The sequence below is a fragment of the Canis lupus genome, chromosome 36, assembly GCF_003254725.2.
Source record: "Canis lupus dingo isolate Sandy chromosome 36, ASM325472v2, whole genome shotgun sequence".
NCBI lineage: Eukaryota > Metazoa > Chordata > Mammalia > Carnivora > Canidae > Canis > Canis lupus.
The window spans coordinates 17,373,102-17,388,059 of record NC_064278.1 but is presented as its reverse complement, the minus strand read 5'-3'; the positions used below and the strand labels follow the sequence as shown (position 1 = coordinate 17,388,059).

The 14,958-nt window shown below is 37.6% G+C and overlaps 1 protein-coding gene across 13 annotated transcripts in view; it reads right to left on the bottom strand.

Moving 5' to 3' along the window:
- The window catches only part of RAPGEF4 (Rap guanine nucleotide exchange factor 4), a 283,291-nt gene that overhangs the window by 105,870 nt on the left and 162,463 nt on the right, over positions 1-14,958 (bottom strand). For 9 of the 13 annotated variants that reach the window (XM_025460193.3, XM_025460194.3, XM_049106225.1 and 6 more), the window contains one exon: positions 13,503-13,522. The exons of 3 other annotated variants lie outside the window; for them this stretch is intronic. In XM_025460193.3, coding sequence (XP_025315978.1) covers positions 13,503-13,522 — 20 coding nt within the window. Of the gene's footprint in view, positions 1-4,806; positions 4,825-13,502; positions 13,523-14,958 lie in introns of those variants that run through there. One more of the 13 variants, XM_035698052.2, reaches the window with a different exon arrangement.

Here is a 14,958-nt window from a genome sequence, read left to right as displayed (position 1 = left end):
TATGGTAGTAATGGATTATAACCCAAAGTATAAAACAGATATTCATGAGTCCACACTGATATAAATGATTGATTGACTGACTTAATTAATGTGAGAGGAGAAACAAATCTTCCATGCAGAACAATTCCAAATAATTTATGTAGGTATTCACTATCAAGGAGGTAGGGCCTAACTCATTATACTAGACTGTGGGCTGTGCATGGTGTCTTCCATCCAAAGAGTTCAGTGTGGAAAGGGGGGTGTAGGGAGAGTGACTTTACAGTGGAGAAAGTTGGAAAATACCACTTTAACCAGGCATCAAAGTCGATGGTAAATCAAATTGATAGTATGTATTCTTAATATGATGTGATGAAAATGGACTATACCTCTGTGGTCTGTCCCCCAAAATCTATATTCCGAGTCTAATCTTGAAAAAAAATATCAGACAATTCCTAACTGAGAGACATTCTCTAAAATGCCTGATCATTATCCCTCAAATCTGTCAAAGTCATCAACAGCAAGAAAAGTCTAAGAAATGGTAGCAGCCAAAAAAGAGCCTAAGAAGACCTGATCACTAAATGTAAAGTGACATCTGGGATGGGATCCTGGAACAGAAAGAGGACACCACATAAAAACAAAGGAGATATGTAAACAATGGACTTCAGTTAATGATAATGTAACAATATTGGTTCATTAAAAAATGCTAAAAGATTAAAAACTATCAACCCATAATTCTCTATCCAGTGAAAATATCCTTTAGAAATTAAGGTAAAATAAAGACATCTCAGATAAGGGAAAATTTAGGAGAACTCATATCCAGCAGACTTGTTCTACAAGAATTTTGAAAAGAAGTCCTTCAGACAGAAGGGAAAAAAATACCAGAGGGAATCTTAGAACATTAAAAATGAAAGAAGAAAAACAGCCAGGTAACTAAAAATCATTCCAGAAACGGGAAGGGGATGGTGTGAAACCTAGCCTTGACAAGATATAGATAATTGAAAAAAAAAATCATTGCAGAGGAAATTCATTTCCAATACGGTTGAGACAATATTAGATAATAAAAAGTCTGTTAAAAAATCTGATAAAAAAAGTAGAACATGAAACTATGCAGTATGAACTGAATTTTGTTTCTATATGTATATTTGTTTGTATATGTTAAATACAGAAACACACAGAGCTCTAGCTGGTGGTGTCTATGGAAGAGTTTTAAAAATACCTTTATGTTTCCAAATATTCAACATAAGCATTATTACACTTATGATCAGTAAAACATAACTATTATTTAAAAAATTCACTGTCTCACTAGACTTCATTTGAGACTCTTGGCATAAACATTTCCTTTTAGGCACATAATGTAAGCTTCAATGACTCATCTGAATGTAAATTTGGCTCATAGGGTTTAAAGACTTAAAATCAAATAGATAAAAAAAAGAAGAATCTCTGTAATATTCTAGGACAAATGGGATTGCTTATGTCATCTACTGGTTCAGAACCCACATCTAAGTAGCTCAAAAGACTTAACAAGATCAAATCTTGTTAATTTCCACATCATACATGTTAAGAAGACATTGAAAAAGAAATTATGATTCCGACTGAATGGAATGCATGGAATTTCTAAAGCACAATGCTCGTTGCAATCAAAGCTATTGCAAAATGTGATGTCAACATTATTCTCATAAGTGCTTCTGTCCTATTTCTTCATAAACAAGGGATGAAGACTAACCCCAAATGAGATATTGATTGCATTATGTTGTTATCTGAGTACACTAGAGGAAGGGGGACTGATTTTTTAGCAGTCAGCTGAATGTTCCTCTCTGAGGAGGAACAGCTACTATTTCCTGTTCCCCCTTCTTCTGGGCACAGATCTTCTCATTTTCAGACCTGAGCACACAGTGGCATCTCACGCACACTAGTTCAGAGTTGGGGTGGAGGGGCTCCTTTACCCCCACTGGATCAGCCAGTGTCTTTTCCCAGGATTTTCTAAGTGTAAGGAAGGGGAAGAACTAGGGACCAGTGGCAGGCGTGTTTCCAGGCTTGGGAAGAAGCAGTAGTAAGTAGAGCCTTTGGCTTCATTAGCAGAGAGCCAGCTCCACACCTGCTCTTCCTGTGGACTGAGGATGTGAGTCCTCAACTTCACCTCTTGTTTGCTTTTGGCCTCCTGTTTGCTTTTGAGGTGGTTTGATATGGATTTTTGTCACCTGTAATTTATATAGTCTGGAGTTATACAGTAACTGCATTCTTGTGAAGAGAGAGAAGAATGTTAGGGGGTGAATAATGAAAACATTTTCTCAGAAATCCTCTGTGTTCAAGTGACATGGCTCTTACAATGCACAGAGAATTTTAGCACTTAACTCGCATCTCTCTCAGCACCACATTCTGATAGAATTTTCTATCCATTTACCTACCTAAGCTGTTTAGGCTTTTAGACTGTTTGCTCTCTGAAGTCAAAAATTCGTTTTATTGGACTTCACATCTCTAGATCCAAAGCATGTGCCTGGATGGCACATAGTAGGCACTTAAAATAAATGAGTTGATTTTAACAGGATTACTTTTAAAATAAGATCATTTTCCTCCTATTATGGTATTATTTCAATCCTTCAGGCTTTATTAATCGGAAATTTGTGGCTAGGCTGGAAAAATTAAATTATTTAAGGAAAAGGGGGTTATTAACCCATTTAGTAGTATAAGAAACTATAAAAAAGAGAATGATTAAACTAATTAAGAAAACAAATTGTTTCAAGCAGGCCATAGCCATTTAAAATCACTGATTCATATAGAAATAATTTGTGGGCTCAGTTAAAATAACATCCCTCTACCTATTCATTAAATTAGGTCCCTGAGGATGTCTATTAAGTGATGCTTTGTTAGCTTGATTCATTTACTATTTGTACTTGATATAGCCCATAAATCAAGCTTTTATTAATTTGAAAGGTGATATCTGCAGTTGTACACAGAGTTTACTTACAAACATAAATTCTCTTAAAATCTACAAAATATAACAGAGGAGGGAAGGTGAACTTAATAAAATCCCTGCTGATTTCTGTCTCATTATTTTTATTTTTTTAGACACATTCTAATTTTATTCATGCCCCAGGCACATGCTACTCAATATAAATACCCAACATCTAATCTCATTTTCCCTCTCTGATGTTTATTATCATTAACTATTGACTAGACAGAGGGACAGTACAAACGCCTAACTATGTTCCTGGATGCTCTCTAATACAGTGACTTTCAAACTAGGTCTCCAAGCTCCCTTTATCTTCAGCTTTCTCTTTTGGAGTTGTTGGGAGATTGCATATTTCCACATGGTCAGGCCCCAAAACCCTGAAGTCATCTTTAACTCCTCCTCTCTCACCTCACATTTAATCCATCACTCTTATTGTCAAAATCCATCCAGAACAGAGCACTTCCCACACCCCTCCTGTCACTATATCATCATCTCTCAACATGTGGTACCACACTAGCTGCCTAGGAGTCAAAGAATTCAGTGACTTTGCTATGTAAAACTTCTTCCTTTTCATTTGCTGATTTATGTGAATGAGCTTTCTCAGCGCTTACATATATAATATCCAAGGAGATCAGAATTGACGTCAAACCCATTGCAGATAATGAATTCACTTTTAAAAAGCATGAAAGTCTTTCAATAAAGCATTTCCAATAATAATTTACTTCAATATTTAAAAATTGTTTATAAAAAAATCTATAAAATATTTAGTTTGGACAGTTGTATACTACCACGGTCATAACTGAAGCCAGAAAAAAAAATTTTAAAGGACAGTTATAAGAAATTTTAAAACACTAAAATTTAAATTCATATATTTCATTTTGATACATGAAAGTATAAAAGGGTAATCAATAAGAGACTTTCAATCATAAAAATACATTACAACATGGACGTGCCATTTAACCCTACGTAGCTTACACTGGGACAGTTAACATGAAGAAAAATGATCTTATTTTAAGACCCTGTTAAATGAGAGCCTTTGTTACTGTGGTTGAATCTGTATATTAACTAACATATTGAGACAATTAAAAGGTAACCTGGTTTGGAAAAAAAATACATTACAATAGGATAAAATCTGTGGGGGAAATAGAATGGGAATGTGATTTAAAGGAGGAAAAGAAATAATACAGTATCGCTAACAGTTTAAAGAAGACTGTGTTCACAGTTTTTAAAAATAGTGAGTAGCAAATTGTCTCCCACAAAGCCTAATTCTGGTCTAATACACAGTAAGCATTCTATCAAAGTTGCTGACTAATAGAATCACTTCTTGGGAAGATCTGTTTGACTTACGGACAGGATTGGAACTCAGTATCTTTCTATGGACTTGCAGACCAGAAATCTCTTCTTTCAAGCAACTCAAGTATCAACAACACATTAAATTAGAAGACATAAGTGGATGAATAAATGAATTGGATATCCCAACTAATTTGGAGGTTTCCAAATGCTAGTCATTTTGCAAGTGGAAATAACATTTACTATTAATATTTCCACTTCCACTTTCCACCAAAGATTTCAAGCCGTGCAACTGAAACTTCAGCTTTCAAGTTAGACATGCAGAAACACTGGGATGGCCACCAGAGGGAGCCCAAGTGTTTTTCTGAATAAAGCAGACAGCACAGAAAGAAAACACAAAACACAAAGTGGGGGGGTAGGGGCGGCAAGAAGGCCGACCATTACCTGGATCTGTCGTTTAAAAGAATTTCTTGTTGAATGCTATTTTTGCATTTATGTTACAAATTCCTTTACCAGGCCGTTGTACACTGCAATGCTTTGACACTTTTAGGAGGAGAATTGGTGAAATATTTAAAAGTCTCACATACCCTAAAACTAGAAGGTCCAGGGGAGGCAGTCGTGAAAACATCCATGATGCTCCGCTGTGCCCCTAAACAGGCCAGGCCTCTTCTCCAGCTTATCTTCATGTTCCTGTTCTTACTCTATCCTGGTCCATCTTTGCAGTCAACTCTGGGTGTGGTTTCCTCACTTTGTTTGGAACCAGGCTATCAAATTACAGCACTGAGTGAGCACTTGGTGTGACATGAGAATTTTTCATTCTCCTGGCTGAGCCAAATTATAGGAACATTAAGATGAATGACTTTCCATTTGGCATCCTGAAGCCTTCCTAGAATTGAGGACTAGACCAAGTCCTGCCAGGAGTCAGGAGGCCCTCTATAATGCTTCCCCGGAACCAAGTTCCACTTAAACCAGAGCAGACTGGGGGCGCCAGAGTGGCTCAGTCGGTTGGGCGTCCCACTCATGATTTTGGCTTGGGTAATGATCTCAGAGTCATGAGACTGAGCCCCGCTTGGAGCTCTGTGCTCAGGGTGGAGTTTGCTTAAGATTCTCTCTCTCCCTCTCCCTCTGTCCCTTCTCTCTTGCACTCTCTAAATAAATAATTAAATACAATTAAAAAAACAAAAACAAAAAAACCAAATCAGAACACACTGGCCAACCTTAGGGATCCCCCATCCAGGCTGGAGAGATGTCCTGGAGCTGAGACTACAGACAAGGATGTGGTCTTGTTTAGAATCAAACTCTATGACAATCTGTTTTAGGTTTGAGCACTATGGAATTTTAGAATTTTCCCTGTGCCTTATCTTATTTGATCTCCCAACAATCCTTTTACTGTAGTAGGTCAGAGATCACTATGTTCCTGATGAGGAAACCAGGTCACGGAGGTAGGTGATGTACGTGTGTAGTGCCTCGGCTACCAAGTGTCAGGTACAGAAACTGATGCGTGTCTGGGGACACAGACTATAACAATGACCAAGTACTAATTCAGTCATACGAATGTCTTCTGAGATAGAAAATTATCACCTTCCTTTTCCCTCACGTTACAACTGAGTGAAAAGCATCAGAGACATTAACTTAGTGACTTAGCAATTGTTTTACTCAATAGTTTCATGGTATCTAACTTATTTTTTTCATGTCCAGATGATGTATGCAAATAAATCAGCACACACAAATTAAATTCCACAAGGTTAGGTCCTCTGCTGAAGGTTGCTAGATTTAACATGCTTAGGAATGCCTTGAATATGGACTCAAAAGCATTCTTAATACATTTGACAATGATATCCAACTGGGTGGTGATGGCTGGCCCTTAGGAGAAGTGCGATAAAATTTAAAATGACCTTGACAAATGAAAAAGGTCAAAGGACAAAATTCAACAGAAAGCCTTGCAGAGTGATTCATTCAAGAGAAGGGTGTGTGTGTGTGTGTGTGTGTGTGTGTGTGTGTGTATACGAGGAGGGGAAACAAAGGAGAACCACAGAAATGCCAGAGCATTCCCTGGGCAATTACAACAGAAAAGGAGCTGGAGATCAGAGTGAACAAGAGGCTCTAAAGACATTAGCAATCTAGATCTGTCATTTTTAAAAAAGAAGGCACAATATTGGGAGGTACAAATAGGGGGGAATTCAAACTAATTCCTCATATACATTTTTATGTAGAATGCAATGCAATGCAATGCAATGAAAAGATTTTACTTTAGATCTGATGAAATTAGCCTTGAAAGAGAAAATTCTGGTACTCTCTGTTCCTTGATTTATGCAATGCTCTTGGCCTGGAATGTTCTTTCCCTTCTGTCTGGGTAACATCTCCTTTCCATCTGGAGCGCACACAAGCATTTCTTCTTCTGGGGGGCCTGCTCTGAGCCCCTGCCCCTCTCTCCAAGAACTACACAGACCTCTCCCCACCATGTGTCTCTTGAGAGTACATACCAGGTGCCTAAGCACTTGAAATAAATCATTTCATTAATCCTTCTGGAAGCTTCCTGGGGTAAGACACTACTATTACTTCTGCTCTGTAGATGGAAATGGAGGAGTAACGTTAACTAACTTGTCTACCTCCACATGGTTAGTAAGTGACAGAGTTGGGCTGGAGCTCAAGTGTGAAGAACTCCTAAGCTCACCTCATCATGCCACATTCTCTCAACCACATATGCCCGTGACTCAACCTAAGCACTTGTGTTCACATGTCTGCCTCTGTCCATTGGCTCTAACTCTCTGAAGGAAGGCACCATGCTTTATTTATTTTCATGGTCCCACATGGGGCTTTAGATGGATCACTACATGTTTATTAAATTAAAGATTTTCAACCAAACAGATGGCATATTCTGTGGGCATTTCTGAGTCATCCTTTGTAGGATATAAATATATATAAAAATAAAACTAAGTTCAAGTGAAGAGAATTTAAACATTTCTAAAAGCTGGCCATAAGAATTCTGAACAATGCCAGATCATATTAGTAAAGGTGGCTTTATAATTTCATTTTCTGGAAATTTTAAAGAATGAAAATAGTTAAATATATATGTATACACATATATCTGTATGTGTGTGTGTGTGTGTGTATATATATATATATATATATATATCCATCACAATCATCTATCTTCAAGGTAATTTTACCTAAAGGTAAAGAGAATGACTACAGAATATTATACTATCTATGGACTCAGAGGAGGCTGACACAGAATTGTTGTTAGAAAAGAATCCAAATCCTAAATGACATGTAATCACTATATTAATTTATCCAAACTGAGAACACTACAGATTTCTCTCCTAAACATTAGACATATTTTGCAAATAATTGGGTTCCAATTTCTCAAAACAAGAACAATAAAAATTCAGATACATCAAATTTAAACGATACTATCTAATTTATTCTCACCATCAATTGAGATAACGTGCTAGCAGCCCAAAGTTACTGGTGATGAACATAATTGCCTACAGCACAGTATAAAATATTTCTGGAGACAGCCATACAGTCTCTCATGACTTTGAAATCAGCGCTATAGTACATTATCATTAATGTGACATCGTGTTCCTCACCCCTGCTGCTGGTGGAACTAATTCTCAGCAGCAGGGCCGGTATAGAGCAGCCTCACCTCAAGGCCGTGTCATTTTTTTCAAGTGAGAGCAGGGGAGAAGCTGCTGGCTAGAGAGACTGGGGAAATTTCATTTCTTCTATTATCACTATTTTTTAACAATTAAACACTCTCATGTTCTCTGTGATAGCTTGCCCAAGTCAAATTCTGGTTACACAAAGGCCTGAGAGGATGTACATTTGCCAAGCTGGGTAAAGTGTGGTAAAGCTCAGTGGCAACCCTAGAAACCCATCGGGATCACAACAACATTAGAAAGTTCTACTCCATTAAAAAATCTAAAAACTGTAGAGAAACCAAGAGAGCACTGAAATAATCACTAAGGGTGAATCACAATTTTATAAAAATAATTCTAAAATATATTAATGAACCACCACCCCCAATATACTCCAATATGTGCCATTTCACCCAGCAAACTCACGGAAAGCAGGTCTTGTGAATATTGCCGAGAATATTCAGAAGAAACCAACACATGGCTTAAGTGACAACAGAGGGATCAGGTTTTTAGACTATTACCCACATTTACTATTCAACATTTAGATTAAGGGCAACTATACATCATCCTAAAAATTCAATCAATATATCACTGCAGGAGAGAGACAGAGAGAGAGGGAGAGAGAGAAAAGGAGGGAGAGAGAGGGAAGGAGAGAGAGGGAGGGAGAGAGAGGGCACCATCAGGTTTTATAAAAGAGCAGAGGAACAGATGGAATAAAAATTCATCAAGGGCGTTCTTCCCCATAAAATACATAACTCACAAACACAACAACAAACATTTCTTCAGAGACTGAGACCTGATGTTGTTCTTGGCCCCTTCGACATTAAGTCACTGGTGTTTTTTAGGAGGTGGGGCATGGTAAGTGTTGGCTCACTGAGCTCCCTGTTCCCATAGGACAGTTAAAGAAATGAGTGTTTACACTCTACACAACAGCAGGGATGGAGCCAGCAACACTGCCAAATATAATCTTCACCTGGGCGATAAGCAGTTTGTCCTTTAAAATCAAAATGAGCAGGCTTAGGATTTTCTGTCCTTCGCATTTGGTTCATTTGCCCTCCTCCGTAGAGCTTTGCGCCTTGGGCTGGTTACATAGGTGTTGTTGCTTGGCGGTGACAGCGGTGACAGTGCTAGCTAACCCTTCTCACCCTAGAACAGACGAGATCGGCTGCCAGGCATAAACCTGTGAACTTGGGCCAAGATGTCTTGATAAGCTCTGGACGTGTATCAGTCATGTTTTAAAGCAGGACTGTAAAAACCGTTTCACAGAAACTGTTGGTTTGAATTCAGTAGGTGTTCTAAAACTGGAGTTAAAAGGTTTTACAGGGTTTTTATGGGTTTATACAAGTTTTTTATATTTTAAGTTTGTTTGAGGACACACAATTTCCTTTTTCTTCTTCTGGCCCAGAATCATAGCCAATGTCTGATGGGAAAAATAAGATGTTGTTATTTAATAGGTGGAAAATATTTTGTTTTCTTTTTCTTTTCTATTATTTATTTATTTATGAGAGACACACAAAGAGAGGCAGAGACACAGGCAGAGGGAGAAGCAGGCTCCCTGCAAGGAACCTGATGTGGGACTAGATCCCAGGACCCCAGGATCATGACCTGAGCTGAAGGCACTCAACCACTGAGCCACCCAGGTACCCCTAATTTGTTTTCTTTAACCTCAAAAAAGAGCAGCAATAAATGTTATTATATTCCCTAAAAATGTCTAACATCCCTAACCTTTTGACTAAATAACTAACAATTATTTTCTTCCTCAGATCCTATTCTCCTTAATGAGGATTTTCAAGCTGTATAAATTATTTCCTCCCCATTTGCCATTTAAAATTTGTCTTTATACTAATTTCTAAAAATTATTCTTTATATATATCATTTATGGCTTTTAAAAGTTTGACAAACTGCTGATTTAAGTCATCTTCTTAAAACAAGACCTACCAAATAGTTTTATAAGATTCCCAAGCTTGCTCACTACTAATTGGTAGCATCCAGTTCTTCTTAGTACTTAGAAAACCTTTGAGCTCTGAATTGATTTCAAGTTTTCATTTAAATTCTAGTTAGCTAATATATAGGGTAATATTAGCTTCAGGTATACAATATAGTGATTCAACACTTCCATATAACACACAGTGCTCACAATAACAAGTGTACTCCTTAATCCCCATCATCTGTTTCATCCCTCCCTCCCCTCCCACCTCCCCTCTGGTCACCATCAGTTTTTATGTATAAGTTAAAAGTCTGTTTCTTGGTTTGTCTCTCTCTTCCACCCATTTATTTGTTTGTTTCTTAAATTCTACATATGAATGAAGTCATATGGTGTTTGTTTTTCTCTGTTATTTCACTTAGCATAATACCTTCTAGCTCCAACCATGTTGCAAATGGCAAGATTTCATTCTTTTTTATGGCTGAGTAATACTCCAGCATGTGTATGTGTACACACACCCCACATCTTCTTGATGTACTCATCAGTCAGTGGACACTTGGGCTGTTTCCATAACTGACTGAATTATTGGATTGATTAGTGTTTCAGATTAAGAAGGTACTCTTCCATAATTAGTAGGAATTTCGCTAATCACACTGTCAATACTATAACTGCTCTAAAAAATGGGGCCTTCATATGTTCCTTTTGGAAACTAGATATTTATAAATAAGGAAATGGGATTATTCTGTAATATTCTTCATGAGCCTATTTTCTGGCTCCATCTACATTGAGGAGGCAAAGGATAAACTTCTAAAACTACGTAATTCCATAGCAATTGTCTGTCAAAGGATGGAACATAAGGAACAGAATCTACCTAAGTAGCAGAACATGATAGACAAGCTCATTCCTCCAAAAGGCATCTGTAACTTTCAACTCTAAAGTTTTCTTGCAATTGTGATTTTTAGCTTCTGTGTTAAACATGGTCATTCAATAGGGCACATACAGAAGACAGAAAATATATAACTTGCACAGATCAAAGAGAATGATTTATTTGTACAACCAACAGTCCCAAACAATCATAACCCTATCCAAAGAGTCTACTTGCTTTATTGGCTCAATGGCCATTTCTCTAATATCTTATCAACTATTTTATAGGTTTCAGTATCCTGTGTCATCTCAAATTAAATGATGTCTCTATCAATTACTGTAAGTAGTAAACAAAATAATCTAGCAAGTTATTTGCCAGCCCATTTATTTCTATGAAAGTGCAATTTATGAAAAGGAAGTTCTTTTTATCAAGGTGAGGCTGCATCTGGAAATAAAGTAGAGCTGGCAAGGCAGCTAAAAACACCACTTACTGGTGCCTGCATATTTGGTTAAAAGTTAAACATGGTGATTAACAAAATCAAGAGTAGGAGCTGGATAGGAGAATATATTCTCTCCACAAAGAAGCTGTTTGGACACTGAAACAATGGTCTAAGTGCTTTTATTTCAGTCCACAGGCATATTATTGCTATTTAGAAACATAAAGGGAATATAAGATTGCCCAGCATGTAGTTAAAGAAGGTAAAGGATAAAAGAAATCATCATAACAGAACTTGTCTCTTATAAAGGAGAAACTCCAATTAACACCACTTTAAGGCTCTTAGGCTTCTTTTTATCTTTCTAGAGATTCAACTCTATTCACGAATGTCTTTCATCTCATTTGCTTTACTTTGACTGATGGCATTGGAGAGCTTTCTTAATAGCACATGGTGACATTATATCCACTCTATTTGCTGATAGAGAAAAAGGGTGTTTTTCTGTTTGCTAGAGAATTTGATATAGAACGAATGACCCAAACAAATACATGAACATACCCTATGACTATTATCAGGGAGACAGCCTGGCCCACCCCCTAAATTTTCAGGGCAATATGTGGGTAACAACTCAATGTATCTAACTTTCTGGAAACTTCAAATTCCTACTTTGTCACAAAGTGAGTTACAGGATGACAGCTGGTAAGCCTCTGCTTAGAACGTTGTGTCTGTTGTCCCACTGCAGGGAGGTCCAACCTAAAGGTCATGAGGGACCTAGGAGAGACAGAGCTTCCTTTTGAAGCTTAGAACATTTTAGACCTCCTACGGTTTGGCCATTCTGTGTGTGCCCTCCACATCACTGATGGTTCCTTGATGAGGAAGCACCAGGCTCTTTTATCCTCTTTACTTGGCTAGTGATCTGTGTCTTATTTGTTTTGGAGTGCTTTGGGACATCTGTATCCAAAATCGTGTGACAGGATGAATCTGTTCCTGTAGACTCTAAAGCTTTGGTTTTCCATGAACCTGATTATCAAGAGCTATGCTCAACATACAAAGGTATTTTTTAATAGCAAAGATCAATGGAAAGGTTCATTGAAGAAAAATATTTTGAGGAAAACCATGAATGGCAAAAGGATAGTTACTTCATAAAAGGATAGGGCATTTTTCAAAGGAGAAAAGATCTCAAGGAAATTATACAAGTCTCAACAAATTAATAATTACAGTAATAATCTTAACATTTACTGAACTTTATTGGACTAGTCTCTATGCTTTCCACAGATTATCCCATTCAATATTCATAATGGCCTCTTAAAGTGGTCATGACTAATAGCCACATTTAAAGATAAGGCAAGGATATTTTGAGAAGTCAAGTAGCTTGTGAAGGCCCACAGCCAAGAACTGAAATCCTCTACCAAACCAAGCCAAGTGAAATTTTGGTGTGACATTCGAAGTGACATCGCTGTGTCTGGAACACAAATCTGTAGTGGTACAACAGAAGGCCAGAATTCCAAATCGGCCCTTGAAACCAACATTATGAAAAGAAGACCTATCAAAAGCTAGTTAGATCTCTGAAAAGGGATACAGAAATAATCTGAATTGGATGAAGATGACATCTCTGTCCACAGACACAGAATCAAAAGCGGGGAAAGGAAAGGAGAATGCTCTGTAATGACTCTGTAACATTGCCACTTGGGTACAGCAATTGGGGAACATAATGGAAGGTAACACAACTGAGAGCCACCAAGCAACACTTCAAATTAATCACTATATATTTCCATCATTAACCCTTCCATGTTGTTGAATAAATTTAGATGCCAGTTAATATATGATTAATGTTATTATTATTTGCATGCAAAGCCAATGTCACAACACCACTACCATCCTTGGAATGTGCACTTGGTACTGGTTCTTGGTCAAAAGTTTGTCCTAAACCTACTTAGTCTCTTATCTTGCTGCCCTAAACAAGTAGAGCAATTACTTATTTTCAGATTCCAAAGAGAAATATTGACTTTAATGCAGCTTGGATACAATTATAAAATCTACCGACCCTGTATTTCATATTTTATATTCCTACTAAGGAAAAACGACTAATTTTCTGTGTGTTGTTAAAGTAATGATTTGTTCACTTGTCTGTATACATCATGGGAAAAAGAAAAACCCTTAGCAATCATACTGTTTGCCCCTAGAATAACCTTTCTTCAGACTAGTTAACATCAAGGACATGTGATGACTATGTCAGAGCAATCAACCTTCTCCCCCCTCATATTTCAAAGTGACTCACCAAAGATGCCAGAATAAGATTAGAAAAATATTTATTGCTCTGTTGAATGTGGATGAAGAGCTCTCCTGGCTGGTAGGGTTACTATGATTATTTTTTACCTTATGACAGTTTTTAGAAGCTAGGCAGAGAGAGTGCTACTCACGTTCTCCTTGTCAGGAATCCCTAGAAGAAGAAAAACAGAGAGAGAGAGAGAGAGAGAGGGAGAGCATGAATTCTAAGACGAATCTGTAAAATGGAACTGAAATCCTTTGCTGAATCAAATAAAGTAAAATGTTGGTGTTTTCATTAAAACTTACATAATGCTGCTTAGAAAAATAGCAGCACCCACCAAAATCTGTAATATAAATAAATCTATGAATCAGGATCAGGGCTGTGTGCCAGACAACAAATCTCACGCTTATTTTGCTTTCCTACCATATGCTTTGCTTTGCCAGAGGTAAAAATCCATCTCTGATTCATTTATACCATAAAAACAACTAATTCCTCTATGCTGGGTATAGAACACTCAGAATTTGGGATAGACATGCCAACTTTTAAGTTGTGCATACTGTATTTTTTACATTTCAAATCACCTCATAATGCTCCAGGGATTTGAATCTAGCTTCAAGTCCCCCATAAAAACCACCAGAACACAACTTCCATTTGGGGCAAAGCTGCCTCCCGAGTCAGGTCTGAGTATGGTAGTATCTGTTTCCAGGGGGCGTCCCAGTTTTCTCAGTGAAAAAGTAATCATTCATCCATTAATGCATTTGTTCATTCATTTACAAACATTTCGTGAGCTACAGGCAGCCCTGGTCCCTTGCACTTCCTTTGGAGCTGTTAACTGTCTGATATGATAATGGTGGCCAGACTAGAAGGTCCACAGCCCCAGCAGAGCTTAATGTCTCAAGTACAGTGTGCCCAAATGGCCTTAGATTGAGAGATGGAACCACAGGTAGTTTGTATGCGTGGTTTCCCCATGGGGCAGTTTGAGGTAGTTTGCAGTGTAAAAATACAGTACATCCAAATTCCAAGGGAACAGAACATTCTGTGTTTAATAACAGAGTACGAAGGATTTATACTATCGGCTTTAAAAAAACTGAGTGCCCATTTTAATAGGCAGTAGTATAGTACATAGAAAGGGTAGGAATGGAAGAAACTATCTGAAAACATTCTCTAATTAAACGTTGACCCTCAAACTGAGATAGTACTAGGACATAAAAAGCCTAGGCAGGAAGCAGGGGAACAAGACATGTTTGCCATTATTTCCCAAATCTATCAGAAGGGGAAAGGTGGCCTAATATCAGCACTCTGAAACTTTGAATCCCAGCCATCCATTCACTATTCCATTCATTTGTTCAACAACCATTTGAAAAGAATGGAGTTGATTGTGTTAAGAGATATGGGGGTGGGGTGGGGGGTGTAACAGAAGCTTCCTTTCTAGGAGTTTCAATAAGATAAATACATAGCAGCACAAATCACCATATCTGAGTGGCTGGAGATTAGGGTCTCTGTAGAGAAATAACACTAAAAAGATGATTTGGAGCCATGCAGGAACCTAAAGTTGGACTAAGGCATTAGTAATCTTGGAATTTCATCTTCCATGGCAGGCAATGGAC